Consider the following 19,982-nt stretch of genomic DNA (forward strand, 5'->3'; position numbering starts at 1 on the left):
TGCAAACAAAAAAATTATATAAAGTTGTAAAGAGGCGCGTGCAGCTAATAGTCATTATTTAATTATGTACAATTTGATTTGAAATCACACCAGAGCCAGCGATTGTGTGTGTTTTTTGAAACAATAATTTGTTATAAATGTCTTGGGCTTCGGAAAGCGATTTGTGCGTGTGGCGTTTGAGAAAAATTAGCTGCTATTTAATTTTGAATATTGTGGTTTTTTCTATCTATGTTGTGTGTGTGTTTTTTTTTGGATTCGCCGTTTTGCCTGAAATAAACGGCACACACATTAGCGATAGATTTGAATTTATGGCTGGCCGCTGTCGTTGGGGCTGAAATTAATAAAATAAATTTGACCTCACATGGATGTAGACAGAGAGAGACACACACATATGGACAATGAATATACACGACAATATAATGAATGAACGGAAAATGCCAAAAGAAGATGCATAGATATAGAAATAGTTGTCGAGGCAGCCAAATAGGCGCATGACAAACGTCTGCGGCTGCAATTAGCACGCGGCACGAAGCATGTTGCACGCTGCCAGGCAGCAAGCAAGCAAGCAGGCAAGCAATCATGTTGTTGCAGATGCAAATACATGAATGCATAATGCAAAGTGCAGTTGCAACTGCAACTGCAACAGCGAGTGCTGCTGGTGTCTTGATAAATGTCTTTGCCAGCGCACAAAACAAACTGTGCAAATATTTAACAAAATACAACTATAAATATTGCCTAAGAATTAATGCGGCGTCGCCCGTCGCCAGTCGTCGTCGTCGTCGACGGCAGACAAATAGACTCGTCGCACAGTGACACCAAAAAGTGCGTTGACAACGCTTTTCTGCAAATAGGATGCAACAACGATCATGATGACGATGACGATGACTGTACACTCGCTTCTCGCATCTTCCTGAAGACACAACAAGAATCCATCATCTTCTATTAACGGTGTCAATTTAAGCAGCGGGGCGTGGTCAAGTTGGCATTTTCTTCGGCTCTGTCTTGTTGACACAAGCGTTACAGTTAAATAAATATTGAGTAGAAAATGTATTCGTCGTTAAACAAATATTGTAAAGACGTTAGTTATTGTTTACCCAAGGCAAATGTCCGCATGTATTTAGCGTTGCATTTGCATATTTATGACCAGGTATCTTAAAGATACAAGCTTGTTACTGGGAAAGAAGTAGGAAAGCAACAGTCGAGTGTGCTCGAATGTGAGATACCCGCTATGAATTTTTGATGAAAGCAAAACAGTGCAGTAAAATATACTAAAAAAAAAAAATACTGAAATATACCAAGTATGATGTTTGGTATATAGATATGTTACTGCACACGAAGTATGTCATAGACTAACGATATACCAAAAAATACTGAAATATACTCTAAGGGTGATATTTGGTATATCTAAATATTACCGTATTCAAAACATGTCATTGACTAACTATATACCGAAAAAATACTGAAATATACTAAGGGTGATATTTGGTATATCTATATATTACTACATTCAAAATATGTGATATACCGAAAAAAATACTAAAATATACTAAAAAAAATATATCGATATACTATTACATTCAAAAAATATAGAGTATAAAGAATACCAGATTGTCAGTCGTTATTTGGTAAATAAAATAAGTTCTTAGATAACTACGACAATTTTTATCGGATCGCAATCAATATTCAGTATTTAAAAATACTGTGATAACCAAAAATCGCAGTTCCAGCTTTAAAGTTAAGCTTGCTTGCTCGGAGAATCCTCTTTTTGCCCTTCACATACATTTCCTGAAGGCACAAAGTTATAATAGTATGTTACCCTTCTACTCTATGTGTAGCGGCTATAAAACTATCTAATGCGAAGGCATTTTGGATTAGTTTACCATTTATATGGATGCATCTTAGTTGCTAGTCGAATTAGCTGCAGTTTCTCTGCTGCATCCAAAATCCCCCACGCAGCACAACTAATAAAATGCATAAATAACAGAGACGGAAAGAGGAAAAGCAACAACAGCAGCAGCAACTAAAATGGGAACATATGTTTCGTTTTACAAATTATAGTACGAGAGAGTATATCCAATCGAAATAATTACGTACATTCAGGCTTGCTCTAGCACAACAGCAACAGCAATAGCAACAGCAAGATGAAGGAGAAGGAAAGGAGGAAGCAAAACTCAACTCAACTGAACTCTCGACTCTTCTCGCATATGTGTGTAAAACACACAGATGATTCGATTTATTTAACAGATCTTCGAAATGGGGATGGAGATGAGGATGCATTGCATTGCAATGCGATGTGCTGTGATGCGATGCGGGGGTGCTGCTGTTGCCTTTTGCTGTTGCTGCCTAAATAAAGAAATGCATTCAAAAAGGCAGCCCAAACAGAATTAAAAACAAAAGAGAGCGAGAGGCGGCAAAAGTAAAAGAAATAAATAATGAAAAACGAATTTTACTAAGGCAGCAGCAGCAGCAGCAAGCAATGCACACATTCATACACATTCTGTTATTGTTGTTGTGCAGTACACAAAGTAATAAATATTGATATGCGCACACACACACAAAAAGATACAGCTACAGATACAAAGTGAGCGCTGGAGGAACTGGCTGGCCAAACATGCCATTTACATGTGTTTGTTTGATGGCACGACGACGACGACGACGACGACTGGCAAGATGCATTTAATAATTTACAAATGCATTTTCAGCAGATGTGTTAAAATTCGTAAAGTAATAAAATAACAAATCAAACGCGAGTTCTCTCTGCATCAAACGAAAACGAAACTCGAAGCATATTTCCCCTCCACATTCAACTTCAAAGCGGACTGAAAAATTGTATTTACAGATGCGACTAAACATCCATAGATAAATAAACACAAATAGATCGCACAGTTATCTATTATATTCGGGATGCAAAAACAACTATACTTGAGAACTTTTCGTTTGCCAGCTGCTCTTCTAAAAAGGTGGTTAAACAGTCGAGTTGAGTTGAGTCTATGGCTCAAACGTAGCTGACGTAAGCTAATTTTAAGGCAAATTATACGCACACTTGGCGCTCCACAAAAGGGATGCGAATGTGCGGATACGGATACGGAACGAGGATAAAGCACTTGTGTCGAGCTACGTGAGGCGGATACTCGACCGCGCGCGTTAAGCAACTGGAAAACCCTAGTGAAAAGTGCTGCAAATCGAACATTTCCAGCAAATTGCTTTTGCATAAAGACTGCCTCCCCAAAGAAGCCGCAAAATGTGCGGCACAAACAGCAGCAGGATGAGGCATGAATGCAGTTTGCGAATGTGTGTGTGTGTGGCACAATTATGCTCTACTCTGTTCTTGCACTTCTCAGTTAAAGCTTTTTTAGTTAATGCCAAATTAGAGGCGTTTACTTAGCTCGTTGTCCTTTTTTACGCAACGCATTTTTACCGCTGTTTGTCCTGCCATACATGAGGGCTCTCTCTACTACTGTGTGGCAAAAAGATATAATGATGATGATGATGCTAATTATCAAAAATAGAGCACAGCATTTACGCTAAATGCAAACGCTTGAAAGCGCAGCTCAAGTTGAGCTTTTCTCTCTCTTGTATCTATGCGTTTTTTTTTTATAGGCATGGCAAATTTATCATTTCGAAAATTTATTGCCACATATTTTCAACTTTTGTATTCTCGCATTATTCATTTAATTTCGTTGGTTTCGTGGCTATCTGCTGAGTGCGATCTGCAAGGTTAGGGCCACGCCTCTGTGGTTTGTCGAAAATTATAGCGCATTATAATGCCATTTGTAGGGTTCGAGAAAATTGCACGTGAAAAGTGAGCAACGGTAACAATTTTCATTTCGTTTCATTTCGTTTCTTTTTGTACTTTTTTTTGGCTATCTTTAATTGTGCGCTGTGCACGGCGTTAACTTCATGCTGCAGCTGCCAAAAGTATCTATAAGATACACGCGTTATATCTGTATCTGCTGCTGTATTTATGCGAGTGTGTGTGTGTGTGTGTCTGTGTAACTGTACCTGGCAAGCGTCACCTGCTGCTGCTGCTGCTGCCAGTTATAAATATTGAATTGCTTGCACCGCCAGAGCCTCGTCTACTCCTCCTGCTCCGCCCCAGCAACAACTATAACTCTGAGGCAGTTCCGAATTGCTTCTCGCAACTCGGTCTGTTGTATAGTATGTTGTTGATCTGTTTGTACGTCCGTTTGTCCATTTGTATCTCCGTCTGTCTGTTTGTCTGTTTGTCTGTTTGTTTGTAATTGCGTAAACATACTCGTACATATTTTATTTTATATTTTATTGTTTCGCTTCGCTGCGCTGTGCTGAGCTGTGCGCCATAAGGGCAGATACCTATAATTTTCTTATGTCTTCGTACAATGAAAACAGCAACAGCAACAACAGAAAACTACAACAACGACGGCAATGGCAATAATAATCATCATCATCGTCGTCATAAAGACAACAGCGGCAACAGTCACCGTCGTCGTCGTCGTCATTGTTGCTGTTGCTTTTGCTCTGTGTCCCAACTGAACTAACGACATACAAATGTGTGTACCCTACAATAAATGTGGAATAAATAAATAAAATGTAATGAAAGGCAGTCAAATAAATGAAAATATAAGAAAACTTAACGCAGCCGTCGCAAGGAAAACAAATGACGCGAATGGAGATGTAAATGAATGTGAATGTGCTCAAAAAAATAAATACACAACACAGAGAAATAAAAACACATTCTCTCAACTGTGTAAGTTGTGAATGTAAGAGTGAATGTTGGAGGTTGCTGCTGTGTTGGTTGTCGTCTTCAATTTGCTGGCAATGAAAAAAGATACAGAGTCTTTGCGGCCAATGACCGAGAGTCATCATCAGATCTTACAATTACAAACGGGATACGATTTATGGGATAAAAAAAGCAAACCAATTTAAATGGAAAGAAAGTAAGATCGATATTTCATTTGGCTATTAATGGAGCCAACCTTTATCTTAGCTATTTTTATATACGCAAAATCCAAAGTATAGAATTTCATGAACGATATTTCCTGTGTGTTATAAAGATATTATAAATCGACTTTTTGAATGGAAATTTTGAAAATAGATTGTCCGTCGTCGTGTGGCGGTCGTATCTTGACTATTTTTTTGCCTCTTGACATTGACGCAAATACCGAGACATCTATTTATATATCTTCTATTGCACTATAATCGTTTTTATTTAAACAATCACCGTTAAGCTGTAAATTGTTGAGCTCTAAAGATAAAAATTATTTCAAGTCATTCACGTCGAATCTATGACAAAAAGAATTGTTTTAATGGCTTGTGATTAGCTATTTTTTTTTTCGTTTTTTTTTCGTTTTTTTTGTTTTTTGTTGACTTGTGAAACACTTGATTTCCCAACACACAAGTGTGTGTATCTAACCCCATACATACATGTATGTACATACATATATAACAAAATAATAATAATAAATATTTACCGGTCGGGGGGAAAATCTTATCAGCAAAATTACGTTAAAACTTTAATCGACACGAAAATTAAGATTACACACATTTGTTATTATGATAGCGATTGCCACAGCAAAGAATTTCTTCATTAATAAACGCAAATTTCTTATGTTTTTATGCAGCGTATCTACTCTTCTGCCATGTTTAACTCTAAATGCAGTCTTACTTGGTTATTATATTGTGTATTAGTTCTGTCGCGATAAGATCTATGAGGGTTTAATATACATCCGTTTTTTTTTTTTATACCTTTTGTCGTCGTCATGTTGCCTTTGGCCCAATAAAATAAATTACTTATTTATTTCGAAGTGAACCTCGAACAAATACAATATAAATTGTTTGTATAACCAACAGCAAAAACAATAACAAAAACAAAAGCGCTTTATAATATCATGTTTTTTATGGCTTTTTCTTTAAAAAGAGAACACAGGAAATACACACGAACTAATGCACAACAAATTATCGAAATTGTGCCATAAATTATATGTTTATTCGCTCGCTGCTTTATTTTTGTTGTTTTTGTGTTATATCGATTTCGTAAGAGTTGGAATTTTTATATTACTATTTACGGAATCGAAATCTTAATCGTTAGCAGCGTCAGAAGGAGGAAACCCAGAAAATGCGTTAATTTTATTAAGCCGATAAGAAAATGAGGAAAATGCTTATAAGCCCCGAAAATGTGGAGACCTAAACATTTTCACACTGTCATTTGCGGTGGTTCTGGCGGCGATTGCTTTTTGGTTTTTGTTATTTTTGGTGTTTTAAATGTCTAAAAAGTCTAAAAAGAAACATAAATTTGATTTACGAGTTACCGGTTGGACATTTGAATCAATCAAACAAAAATTTGAGCGGCCTAATGAGCCGACCGCACAGGTTAAATACAGTTTTCTGTGTGTGTTTTGTCAGTTCAGGAAATAGTTGACATCTTTGAACGTTTTTCTTTTTTTGTTTTTGGGGCCAGCAGATTCACACGATCCCTAAACCGGGGGTCTTAAGATAACATGCGCCGTTGTATTGTAGTAGTATCGTAATGACCTCCGCTCTGGAGTTCAAGCAACCTGCTTTGCATAAATCGACGTCTTAACTTCGAGACAAACTCACACATTACAATTATGACTAACGCTTGGGCAGACAAAGAGAAGAAATGCCTGTCAAAGAACTTTCCCGCAGTTGGCAATTTTCAGTAATTTTCTTGCAGAAACAATTGCAAGATTCTTGAGCTGAAGAAAATCAGAAATGCGGCACACCCTTTAAAATAAAATAAGATAGAGAATTGCCAGCAAAATAGTTTTTATATACTTGGCTAAAAGTGTGCATTAATTGTGTGTAATTTTGAGATGCAATCTTAAGTGACAAGCTACCCAATTGAGTAAGGTATTTCAAGGGGTATCACGCACACACAACGCCAAGGAGAATCCACCAAAAAGTCAAGGAACTCAAGTGAGCGTCATACAAAACGATGTGTAAACACAGCTAGCGAGAGAGAAAAGACAAGAGACAACTTTGCTAGATGCTTGGCCAGCAGCATCTTCCCCAACCCAAAAACGATGCCTTCTCCCTCCCTCTCCCTCTTCGATTCCTTCGTTCCTTCGCAGCCAGGCAACGCATACAACGTTTTCCTTGAGCTGCGACATCGCGTAACTTTTGCTGAGTGCTTGGTATGCTCGTGCTCTCGCTGTGTGTGTGTTTCGTTGTGTGTGTGCCAGCCTCTCCGCGCCCGTATGTGTATGTGTGTGTGTGTTCACAATTCTGTGAATGAAACGCCAACACTAAGCTCAGAGCGAGAGAAGAGTAGAAAGAGCGCAAGAGAGTGCGAGAGAGCGAGTTCAGAGAGCAAGTGCTGCCTGTTGGCAGTGTTTGTGACAGAGTTTGACTCTATTAAGTAATAGGCGCGCAGTTCTTTTTGGCAGACACTGTTTGAACGCAAATATGCCACCTACACGCATTTCCGCATGTCTGCGGCGGCGTCTCATAGTCACTTCATTTATATGGGAGTGGGGGGCATTCCCAAGACCTCCAAAGACCGAAGTTTTTCGTTTGCTTTTTTGACTTTTGCTGAACAGAAAAAGTTTTCGTTTTTTTTTTCGACTTGCGGCTGGTATCGCGCTTTATTACAATTTTCTCTTGATTTCATTTCAATAAATTAAGAAAAAGCAACAGTAAATTGTGCAAAGCAAAAAGATAATTAAGCGCAAAAATGATGAAAATGGTTGCCAAAGCAAAAGTCGCAGTCTCATTTAAACAGCCGACAGCAGCAGCTGCTGTCGATATGTATCGACAACGTATCTCTCTCGCATCTATACATCTCCAAAGCTATGTATATTCCAATTCAACATCCATATTCATAAGCCGCAGTCAACCACTCGAAAGACACTCATCGACAGCGAGCGCGATGCATAAGTATATGCATTATTTATGCCACACAACAAATAGCAATACTTGCAATAACAACACACAGCTCGCAGATCGCAGAAAAACAAAAAACAATAAATTCATATACTTTTTATAAGTGCAATATTAATGTACACACACCAAAACAAAAAAAAAAATGTGAAAAACAAATCCATTTGAAAACTCAATGTCAAGAATTTTACATAGAGTTTTGTGGCACAACAAAAAAAAAAAAAAAGGCAGCCAAGTCAAGTCATAAACTAACGCAAATATTATTAATAATAATGACAGCTGTTAACCATAAAAAAGTCAGCAAAGAGAACAGCGCAAGTTACTCTGTATAATAACAATATAAAAATTTAATCAAATCGCGAAATACTGAGAATAAATTATTAGAAAAGAACTTTAAAAAAGATTATATTATGTATAGTATTTAATGTTTTGAAACTAGTTATATTCAAAATTAAAAAAAATGTTGCAGATTTTTACAACCAAATACTAAGAATAAAGTATAAAAAAGATAAACTAATCTTTCCGCAAATTAGCGAACATGAAAACAAATTAAATTTTATACTGTACATAAAGTTTCGAAATACAAGAAGATATTTTTATCATCTTTTAAAAATAGAATCATTTTATATATTTATAAAAAATTGAACAATAAAGTACTGACAATATACTATAAAAAAATAAACTCATCTTTAAGAAAAATGGAGAGAATAATTTCTTTGCACTAATTCATGCTCATATTTCATCGTAGTATAATATTAATTATTCAAATATTCAGAATTGAAAACATATAATAGAGATAAGACTCATTATGCTTTATACTTTCCAAGTAAATCTCTTATCATCTTGAAATAATATACAAAATTTCAGAAAATTATAAAAAAGTATTCACTCATCTTCAAGTAAAATGCATAATAAAAAAAGAGATTATATTCTTTCGAAATAGATCTGAAAAACAAACTCTTAGAATTTAACTACGAAATTATATAAAAGATAGATAACATCAAAGGAGATTCTTTATTCTTTGCAGTAATTAATGTTTCGAAATAGATCTTTTATTATCTTATCATACCCATTTGGATTGCATTTTATGACTGCTGTGCGGGGTATTGAAAAATGAAAAATGTGTTGCACACAAAAGTGCAATAAAGCTTAATCAAAGCCACATTAGTTGAAATTATAGAAAAACGCAACAGCGCCTTGAGATACGTGTGCGAGACAAATATTTGCGCACTTTTGTTTGCATTTGGCATCAATTTTTTACAATTTGTTGTTTTTCGTTTTTTGTTTTGTTGTGTGTGATTTGTTTAACAATTTTGTATTTCTGTCTTTCTTTTTTTTTTTGTCGAATGCAATTGCCATCAAGTCGAAGTCGTCGTCGTCGTTTTTGTCGTATGCGTGCATTGCGCAATTTTCGTCATTAGCATTAAATGTTGAATTATTTTTCAAGTCGCTGACGCAGTTAATGTCGGAGACCTCGCCTTAAACTTAAACGCAGAGCGCAGCGCAGTTTCTTATACAAATAGAAAATCAGCTTTAATGTGCAATCTAATAGAAATAACAGCCACAAATGCAATAAGGTAAATACATCTAGTTGTTGTGTAAATTTTCGTTAATGGGCATGCATTTATGCACTTTTCCTAGTTTTGTGTTGCGATTTTAATGTGATGTGAGTCTCGACAATATGTAAAAACATTTCAACTAGGTCTGCTTCTGGCCTTTGGTCAGATATGCTTATAAGGCTGCACACACAAAATGTGCCCGACAAAAGAACTAAATAAATAAATAACACATTTTCTAGTAGCTCCTTCAGTTTTCGATAGATCGATCGATCGATCGATCGAGTGAGCGAACATTCGTGTTCAATCGATCTCACCTAAATATTATTACAAAATTATTTACTTGACATTAAGTGTCATAATTGGCCAGTTAGTCGCCGTATCAGTTACTATCTGGCATACGATCTCAAGTAGCAATAACCACATAAATTATATTAACAATACTTATCAACTTTGATATTTACTTTAAGCAATTATTATGATACGCTCCACTTTCGACGCGCTAATCACATGAACAATTTTCGACTTTGGCCCACTGAACGCTGCCTGCTTCTAGCACCCAAAACCCAAAACCCAAATTTGGATCATTTCATTTCAGCTAAAGAATGCCACCCGAAATCATTTACAATTTTTACCACAATAAAAACAATGCAGGGGTTTTTTCTTTTGTTTTTTTGATAAGCGAAAGACCGCAAGTCAGTAAAGTAAAACGAAATAAATCATTATTAAATAAAGGTCAATAAGTTGTGCTCGATAAGTTAAACTAAAGAAAAAAGGAGATCTTATCGCAAAATAAATATAATATACATATAAAAATGAACAGCTAATCTTTTCGATTCCTGTTGTGTGTTGAATATACAAAAGTTTTTATTAGCTAAGGAATGTATATATGTATTTATAGAATCGTATTTTAGGGTTTTTTTAGAGATCTATAAAGCTGTTGATTGTAAACTGAGAACAAGTATTTCTTGTTGGCTAAGGAATGTATAAATGTAATGATATAATCGTATTTTAAGGATTTTTTCGTAAAAAGTTTTAAATTAATACAAACTGAGCTATATTCAGTAAGTATTTAAGATATATATATGATATATATGCATATTAATTTTAAGAATTCAAGCCCATCATTAATAATAAAACTTAGTCTAAACCTCTTCTCTAAAAAATGAATTATTTTTATGGCCAGCTTTGATCTTATTTTAAGTCGAAGTATTTTTAGAACTTTGAATGGATTTTAGAGTGAAAAAAGTTGCAGACTGTGATATGAGATCTATTCAATAATTATTCCTATTATTAAATTCTATTTATATCTAAATTTAACTCATTCCCATTTCATAGAAAACTTCATTTCCATATGGTAAAAGACTTTCATACTCATATTCATTCATATTTCATATAAAACTTCTTGCTCAACTCTTGGCTTTTTATGTTCATCCTTTGAATAAACTGATATATTCTTAAGATATTTTTAGATCATTGAGTTCGAAATTTAAAGAGATTACTGTGTTTGCTTTGAGATTACTGGGTTTGCTTTGAACTGTGCGCAATTGAGTAATTTTTTCTACAATTAAATTATTATTTTTATAAAAATAGATTTCATTCTCAGTATGTGCAAAACTTCTAGCTAACAACATCGAAAGATTAAACGCAATTTAATGATATTTTTATAAATGATAAAAAGGTTTAAATGAGGAAAAGTTTGTTGGCGTTGCAGATCTACCCAGACAATATATAATGATCTTTTTTAAATGAGGAAAAGTTGTTGGCCTCCCAGATCGTAGAACCTTTTCCTACCTATTTTTAAAGTTCTTTCCATCACATATTGTAAAATATTATAGGTTGATAAACTCACCCGCTCTTCTTCACGTATCATCTCAGCAATTTCCGGTTTGATTTCCATGTCATCATGATGAGCACCCACCGAGGATGCAGCATTGCCTACAGCTCCTCCAGCAGCAGCCGCATTGCCAGGAGCAGCAGCTCCACCGACGCCAGCGGCAGCCAAGGCGCTGGCCATGGCTGCATGGGAATGCGCCAGCTGATGCTGAGCAGCCAGCTGCTGAGCTGCGGCAGCTGCAGCATGATGATGCATCGAAGAGGCCGACGAAGGCGGCGGAGGCGCCACAGCTGAGGCGGAGGCATGATGGGCAGCAGCGGCCACAGCGGCGGCCATGTGCGGAGGCAGTTGCGACTGCGCATTAGACGAGGCCGAAGGATTGCCAGTGGGCGAGGAGAGGGCTCCGGCAGCGGCGGAGCCATTGCTGTGGGCCGAGGGCGGCGGAGGCGGGGAGCAGCTGCGTGCGCTGGGACGATAGCTGCCAACAGCTGCAGCCGAAGCGGCCGAAGCATTCGACACAGCAGCGGCAGCGGAGCCGGAGCTAATGCAGGAGGCAGCCGAGTTGCCGCTGGCACCGCCAACTGTGGAGGAGCCACCACCGGAGCTGCTCGAGGCGGACGAAGAGCTGCCGGAGAGATGCGACTGCAGCGATTGTGGATTGGGCGAGGCAAACGGATTGCGCACAATGGTCGATGTGGTCATGGCCAAGGGTTGAGGAGTGACTCCAGCACGTTGCTGCTGCGGCGACTCCGAGCGCAGGGGCAGGGGCAAGGGCAGCGGACTGGGCGTGGCATAGCTGCCATCGCGGGAACGTTTGCGCTGACGCTGATTAAGATCGAGAGCGGATTCAGCTTGGAGTTTGGCCAACAAGCGAGCTCGCTTTGGCTTCTGCTCATCGTCATCCTCCTCATCTCTGATAATCGCAGCTGCGGCAGCGAGTTCCTCATCATCGTCCTCATCGTAGACAGTCATCCTTTGCTCGGGCAGCAACGAAGTTCCTCCAATCCCAGCATTGTTCCCAGAACTCGAACCTGCGCTCACTTCAGCCAAGCCGCGTATCTTTAGAGTTTCAGCGACTTTTAACAACGGATTAATTTGATCCTGGCACACATTAATCTCGCCTTTATACATGAACTCGACGAGAGCTTTTAGATCACTCCAGTTGACGTCGCGCATGATGATAATCGGATGCTGGCAGGGATTATCGTAGAACAGTGCTTGAAAGTAGGGAGAGCAAGCGGATAAAACCATTTTGTGTGCCTTGATCGAGTGTCCTTCGCAGGCGAGCGTCACATCCACAAAGGATTCATTCTGCAGCAGTTCATCGAACACATTCGTCAGATTCGATTGATAATTGTTCCAGCGCAGACAAAACTGTTGATTATCTCCACCAACTGGCGAGGATTTGCGTTGTGTTGGAGCTGCAAACAATTTCTGGCCAAGCTTTGGCTTCTCAGTTGATCTAATTGTTGTCAACTTTTTGTTGTTGTTGTTATTGTTGTTGTGTTGTCCGAACTCAAAGAGTCCAATGGCCGACAGATTGTGCGAGACCAAAGGCTGCGGGGACACAGGCAGAGAGCGGGATTTCTTCGCTGTGAGTTGGACTCGCAACTCGGGATCATCGGAGTCGGTGTGACCTACGACCTCGCTGGAGGTGAGAGGACGTGGCGGTGGCGTCAGTGGCTGCTCATTGAGCACAGTTCTCATTCGATTTGGTTTCTCTTCTGTTGTGATTGCCTCCTCCTTCACTATCGGTGACAATTTCTGTTCCAACTTCAGCTTCAGCTTCAACTCTTGTGGTTGCTGCTCCTCCTCTTGCTGATCTTCGCCAGCTTCTGCTGGTTGCTCTGTGTTTGCTGTTGGAGTTGTTGTGGTTGTGGTTGTCTCTTCCAACTCTCGCTCCTCTGTCTTGGCCGTTTCGTAGGCCATTTCTGTTTGCGGCTCTGGCTGCTTTGGTATGTCTATGTTGACCATTGTGTAATCATTTGGCTCGTATTGCTCGCTGTCGAGCTTCTGTTCAAAGTCCATGATGTCCTTTGTCATATCCATTTTTTTTGCTCTACGTTTTTGCAATTACTTCTGTTCAGTGTTCAGTTTTCTGTTTTTTTATGATCGTCTGGCTTATATTGTTGTTTAACACATCATAAAGATTGTTGTTGGTTTGCTTTTTCTTTAGAGAGAGAAATTGTGTGTTGTTAACGCTGTAATGAAATCGAAACAAAAATGCAAATTGCGTGTGAAAACACTTCGAACAAAGGCCAATAAAAAAACTATATTGTAATATTTTGAAATTAGAGAAATATTTTAATAAGTTTACTATTATTTTATAGAGCTTGATTAATCATGGCTTGCTATAAAGCTGCTTAATACGTTGTAGATTTCAATTGGAATGTCGGTTTTCTTTATTTATAGTTAATTGTTGTTAGAAATTCACTCAGTTGAATTCTAAATTTTTGTTGATTTTTTCTATATTCTAGCAACAGTTGTAAATATTTTAAAATGCTTAAAAATGCTTATCTATATACTGAAAGTAACCATTATTTTTTATAAGCTCTTAACTTCACCCACATTTTAAAATTATCGACCATAAAATTCGCAAAAATTCAGATTTCTAAATAAAAAATATTAACATATCGCTTCTATGAATTTTACAATTCAAATATTTATTGATAAAACATTCTTTGAAATAAAGATGACAAAAAGTGGCGTGATTCTGTATTGAAACCATAATTTTCTAAAAACAAATAATTTCTTAATTGATTATATTTAAAAATGTAAACACTTCTTTGAACCTTTTTATGATATGGATCTCTATGAGTATTAAAATTAAATAATGTATAACTTCAAATATTATGTAATTGTTAAATATTTGAACCTTTGAAATTTGCTAAAATGAGTCTTAATTGTTAAACTATCCTCAAAAGTCTAGCAATATTTTTCAATATTTCTATATCACATTTCTATATACTCAATTCATTATTTATTATATCTGATTATTATTTCTACGAATTCTATAACTCCTTAAGTCGATAATTTAAAATATTATTTTGAAATAATTCAAGCAAAATTGTAAATATAAGAATGCAAAAAAAAATAATTTATATATTTTCAATCAATCTTTAATTATATCGGATTTAGTTTGATGGTACTCTATAAATTTTACAATTCTTCAAATCAATAATATGAAACTTTAAAAAAAAAGTATAAATATAAAATTGCCAAAAATCCCATTTCTATATTCTCAATTAACCATTGACGCAATTAAATTTTTTGCAATTCAAGGAAATCGCGAAATATTTAAATGAATTATTGAACACATATGTGTGTGAGTATGTGTGTGAGTGTGTGTGTGTGTGGCTTCAAATCGCCCAAAAGTACGTAAGCAAAGTTTTCGGGAAATACACATAACCCTTATATGATGTCTGGATGTGTCACAGAACCAACTGGCACTTAATCCCAAACAGTTCAGTGATTATAACTGCTATATATATAAATGTTTTTTACGTATTTTATGGCATATGCAAATAAGCGTAACTTGATATATATTTATTTATTGTATTTCAATTTCATATATATATTTTCTGTGCGTTGTGCTTTAGTCATAACTCTATTAAATAAGGCCATTAATCTTGTCCCAAGACCATGAATCTCTCTATTCTATTCATTTCGAAACGCGCTCCCCAAAAAAAAATTAAAATAAATACAAAAAACTGAAAACAAAAACAAAAAAATTGTTTTATTAGCTTTCAGCTTTGTCCTAATTTATTATAGAGATTTCCACGACAATTATCTCGCTATATAATTTGGTAAATTTTATTTATTTTAAATGCGTGAATATGTATGTGTATGTGTGTATTTAGTATTTTATCATTTTCATTTCATTTGTCGCGCTGCAAGTTATAAATAAATGCGAAATATATATTTATATTTAATTAAATATTAATATTTATGGCTGTCGCTGACGCCGAAACGCGTCGCGTCGCATTTGCGTAATTATATTTATTTAAATAGTCGAGGATACATGTGGATACATAGTATATACATATGGATTTTAGTATATATTTATACTGACTATGTTGTCAACTGCTACTTGCTGTATCTAACAGTATTTTGTGGCAACTTATTGGGAAAATGAACAATGTTTCACTGTACAGTGTGTGCTAAATGAATGCGTATAGTATATTAATATGAATGTTAGTATATGTTTTTACTGAGTATGTTGTCAACTACTGCTCGCCTTATCTCTAAAGGTATTTTGGGGCAGAGTGTGGAGAAGAACGAACAAAGGAGGACGAATAATGTGCGGAATGTATGCGTATATTATAGTATAATCATTAGGATTTTAGTATATATTTATACTGAGATTGTTGCCAACTACTTCTCGCCCTGTTTTGTGGTATCGTAGGAGAGAACGAACAATGTTTCACCGTACAGTGTGCGACGAATGTATGCGTACAGTATATTCACATGGATTTTAGTATATATTTATACTGAGTGTCAACTACTGTTTGCCCTATCTAACAGTATTTTGTGGCAATATGTGTGTTTTACTGTACAGTGTGTGCCGTATGCGTATGCGTATAGTATATTAATATGGATTTTAGTATATGTTTATACTGAGTTTGTGGCAAACTCTGTTCGCCCTGTCTATTTTAGTATATATTTATACTGAGTCTTTTGCCAATTGCTACTCGGCATTTTAACAGTATTTTGTGGCAACTTATGGAGAATAACGAACAATGTTTCACTGTACACTGTGTGCTAAATGTATACGTAAACTTATAGTATATTCATAAGGATTTTAGTATATATTTATACTGAGATTGTTGCCAACTCCTACTCGCCCTATCTAACGGTATTTTGTGACAACGTGGGGGAGAAGTAACAATGTTTCACTGTACAGTGTGTGCTGAATGTATGCGTATGCGCTTGTGCGGCAAATGCAAACACAGTCGGCCATAAAATTAATTTATTTTTATTATTATTGTTATTATATTTCTGCCGCTGCTGTCGCTGCTGCTGCTTCTTTCTTCTTCTTACGCGACTCTTTTTTTATGATTATTATTTCATTCCAATTAAATCTTGTGACTGACTCGACTGAACGTCGACGTCGACGTCGACTCTCTGCCTTCTGTTATTATATTTTTTGTTTATTTTTTTATTGTAGTTGTTGTTGTTGTTCATCCATGCTCCTCGATTTCTCAATGGCAACAACAACAGCAAAAAAGTAATAAGAAATTATTCTCTACGCTGCGAATTGTTTTTCTTTTTTATATATATATTTTTGTTTTTATTTTTTTTGGGGTAACTTTTGCTTTATTATGCTTCGTTTTTTTATTATTAATGTTATTACTGCTTTGCTTTTTTTGTTGTTATTACTTTTATTTATTGTTGTTGCTGGCTGCGGCATTAAATTTTATGCGTTCTTTGAAAGAACGAGAAATAAATAAATATAAAATTGCCAGTTGCCTAAATGTGCACAAATATTTATACATAATTTAATTTGTTTCTCTCCTTTTCCTTTTGTTGTTGCCGTTTCTTTGGCATTTCCTGTTTTGGTTTTCAAGTTTTGTTTTTTTTTTTTTTTTTTTTGGTATTCGAATTGAACTGAAAAGCTAAAGTCTCTGAGAGAGCCTTGTTTCGCTTCCTTATCGTTGTTGTAGTTGTTGTATTTTTGATTAATTATTTATAATGCGCGCAGCTGTTGCGCGGCATAAAATAAAATTTTAAATTGAAACAACAACAACGATGAAAAAAAGTGCACATTAAAAATAAAAAAAGGCAACACCCAAACAGTAAAAGCAACAACAACGCACAACTTGAGCGCTTTTTATTTTAATATTTATTATTTTTATTTATTTAATTTACGAGTCCTTCGAAGTTTGCACAGCGCGTGGGTTGTTGTTGTTGTTGTTTGTGTTGTTGTTGTTGTTGTTGTGGATGGGCAACAGCAACAGCAACGGCAGCAACGGAGGCAACGGAGGCAACAGCAGCACATTTTATATGCGATACATACAATATACATATATAAATATTTTGTATTTATTTATTTACGCTTATTTATTATTTATGCAGCAAGTAATAAATTACACAAGTCTCGACGTTGCTGCTGCTCCCGTTGGTTGCTCTTGCTTTTTACGGCCTGTGTAATGTGTGTTTGTGTGTGTGTGGGTGCGTCGTATCTGTGTGTGTGTGTTTACAAAACTGTTTTTGGCGCGCCACCCACCCAAGACACACACACACACACAAGACACCACCAAGCAGCAAGAAGAAGAAGAAGAAGAGAACTCTGCTGGAAAGTCTCGCGTAAGTTTTCTTCTTGCTATTTTCTGAGCGCCCAAAAAACTTGAGCAGAAGGCAAAAAGATGCCAACACCAACACCAACAACAACAACAACACTTTTTACGACCTAGTCTAGTGGAGGAGGGGGGTTAAAGAGGGGGCGGGAAGGCGGAGAATAGCGACTTTGGGTGCACGTTATAAATTTATAAATTACAATTTTCTTAGCTCTGTGTTGCTGCAGCAAATTCTGTGCGAATGAGCGAGAAGGAGACAGAGCTAGAGAGAGGGAGATGGAGAGAGGGAGATGGAGAACGAACACTTTGATAATTTATTATATTTTATTTATAAGCAAAAATCGATTTTTATGCGGCAATTAAATGCAAGTTAAACACGAGTATTGCCAACAAAGTATTCGGTCACCCCTCGCCCCCCTTCCCCTCTCCGCACACTCGTCTCTGACTAACTGACTGTCATTTGTCATACACTGCAATTATTATAATAATCATAATTATTTATTCCATTTCAAACAAATACGTATGCGAATGTAGCTCGCTACATTCACAAATTACAATAACAATTACAATTACAATAACAATTTACACACACACACACTCACATACACTCACTGTTTGCCGTCATTCACAATTTGTGAGTTTTCCACGTAGTTTTTCCAAGGTTTTCGCAACGCATTTGTTGCACTTATTATTATTATTACTATTAAGAATTGAGTTTTCCAATATATATATAAATACCATATAGAAATAGATTTTTGTTGTTGTCACAGTTTGTTGTTTATTTTGTTGTTGTTGTTCACCGCATGCAACACATGTTGTTGCACTCTTGTTGTTTTTGTTGTTGTTTCGTTTTTTCTTACGCTCTGTTTTTATTTTGAATTTTCTTCTTGCGTTTGCTTTTCATTCACTCACAAATACACTCTCGCACTCACACACACACACAGACACGCACACGCGACGATGTTTTGGCGTTTTTTGAAAATGTTTTCGTTGTTGTTGTTATTATTGTTATTGTTGTTGTTGTTGTGTGTGTCGGTTTGTCGATTTGTTGTTGTTGTTTCTGGTTTTTGCTTTCGCTGCCTCTTACAAACGTTGCATTCACGACGAAAGTTAAATACGAACTGATTGCTCGGCAAAAGTATCTATCAGATACAATGAATGAAACTCGAAACTCAGCCATACACACGTCGCTGCCAGCGTCGACTGCGCTGTCGCCGTCAACTGCGACTACGACTGCGAGAGCGACAACAACGCCAAGCACCACAATATATATAGGGGAGGGAGTGAGTGTGAGAGAGCGCGCGTCGTCGGAGAGAGCGCGAGAGCAGCGGCAAAATATTAATCCGGTTTTTGCGGCGAATTCGAATTCAATGTTTTCGTTTGCTTAAGAGTTCGCTCAGTCTTAAGAGAGCGCGCCATTGTTTGCCTTTTAGGTGGTTACTCTTTGCAAAGTTTTTTGATCTTGCAGGCACACAGTAAATAAAAAGCAAGTATTGAAGTAAAGTAAAATAGCTTTGCATTGAAATTATAAATATTAATTATAAAATATATTTTTCTGCCCGCAGCTAAAATCAATCTGCAATCAATTTGAATGCTGCACTCACATTCAATTAGCATTTTCATTTGCTTTCTTGCTTGCTTCTTTGATTGCCACGCACAAGTGACGGGGCACCTAAGACCCGACCCCAATGATGTCCCATGCCCCATGCCCCAAGTCGCCATATTTCCATCATCGCACCAATAAAGCAAATACATAAAAATCGCGAATAACGTCAAGACAACACACGCATAACCCAAAACGTTGCGCCTACAAAAAACAGGCCCGATTGCAACAGCAACTGCAGCAGCAGCAACAACAGCAACAACAGCAACAGCAGCAACAACAACATCGGCAACATTCTTCTAACCGGAAAGAAAGAGAGAAGCTGCTGCTGTTGGTCCAGTAAGAAAATGTTGCGAATAGTTTTTAGCGCAACCCCTGACGGCATCTTCAGCTTATTGCAGCCATTCATTTGCAATTGTTGTTGTTGCTCCGACTGCTGCTTAGGTCAACTACTGCCAAAAGAGCACAGAAAAACTACGACGACTACTACGACAACGACGACGACGATGACAACAACAACTTGGCCACGCCTTCCATACGAATCGTTCAAAGCGGCCGTCGCATTGGTGTGAGCGAGCGCGCAAGCTTGGCGCTCCCTACAAGCATACTCACACTCACAATCGCACACACACACACATACACTTAGTCGGCATGCCCATGCATGCACGAGAGCAGTCAAGCTGCTTGGTGAGGGGGCCAGCAGGGCCTCTTTGGCGTAGTGAGCGAGTGAGCGAGCGAGCGAACGCTATGCCGCTCTCTTTGACGTCGCTCATTGGGAGCGCCAAAAAGAGCAAAAACTTTGCGCAAAAAAG

General features: G+C 37.1%; 1 protein-coding gene across 2 annotated transcripts in view; it reads right to left on the bottom strand.

Annotated features, from left to right (window-relative positions):
- LOC133846357 (protein bric-a-brac 2) overlaps window positions 1–18,691 on the bottom strand; it is a 42,717-nt gene extending 24,026 nt beyond the window's left edge. For both annotated transcript variants that reach the window (XM_062281299.1, XM_062281298.1), the window contains exons 1-2: window positions 18,306–18,691; window positions 11,287–13,472 (exon numbers count right to left, since the gene is read on the bottom strand). In XM_062281299.1, coding sequence (XP_062137283.1) covers window positions 11,287–13,320 — 2,034 coding nt within the window. In that variant the 5' untranslated portion in view covers window positions 13,321–13,472; window positions 18,306–18,691. The remainder of the gene's footprint in view (window positions 1–11,286; window positions 13,473–18,305) is intronic.
- Window positions 18,692–19,982: the final 1,291 nt, after the last annotated feature.

The sequence above is a fragment of the Drosophila sulfurigaster genome, chromosome 3, assembly GCF_023558435.1.
Source record: "Drosophila sulfurigaster albostrigata strain 15112-1811.04 chromosome 3, ASM2355843v2, whole genome shotgun sequence".
NCBI lineage: Eukaryota > Metazoa > Arthropoda > Insecta > Diptera > Drosophilidae > Drosophila > Drosophila sulfurigaster.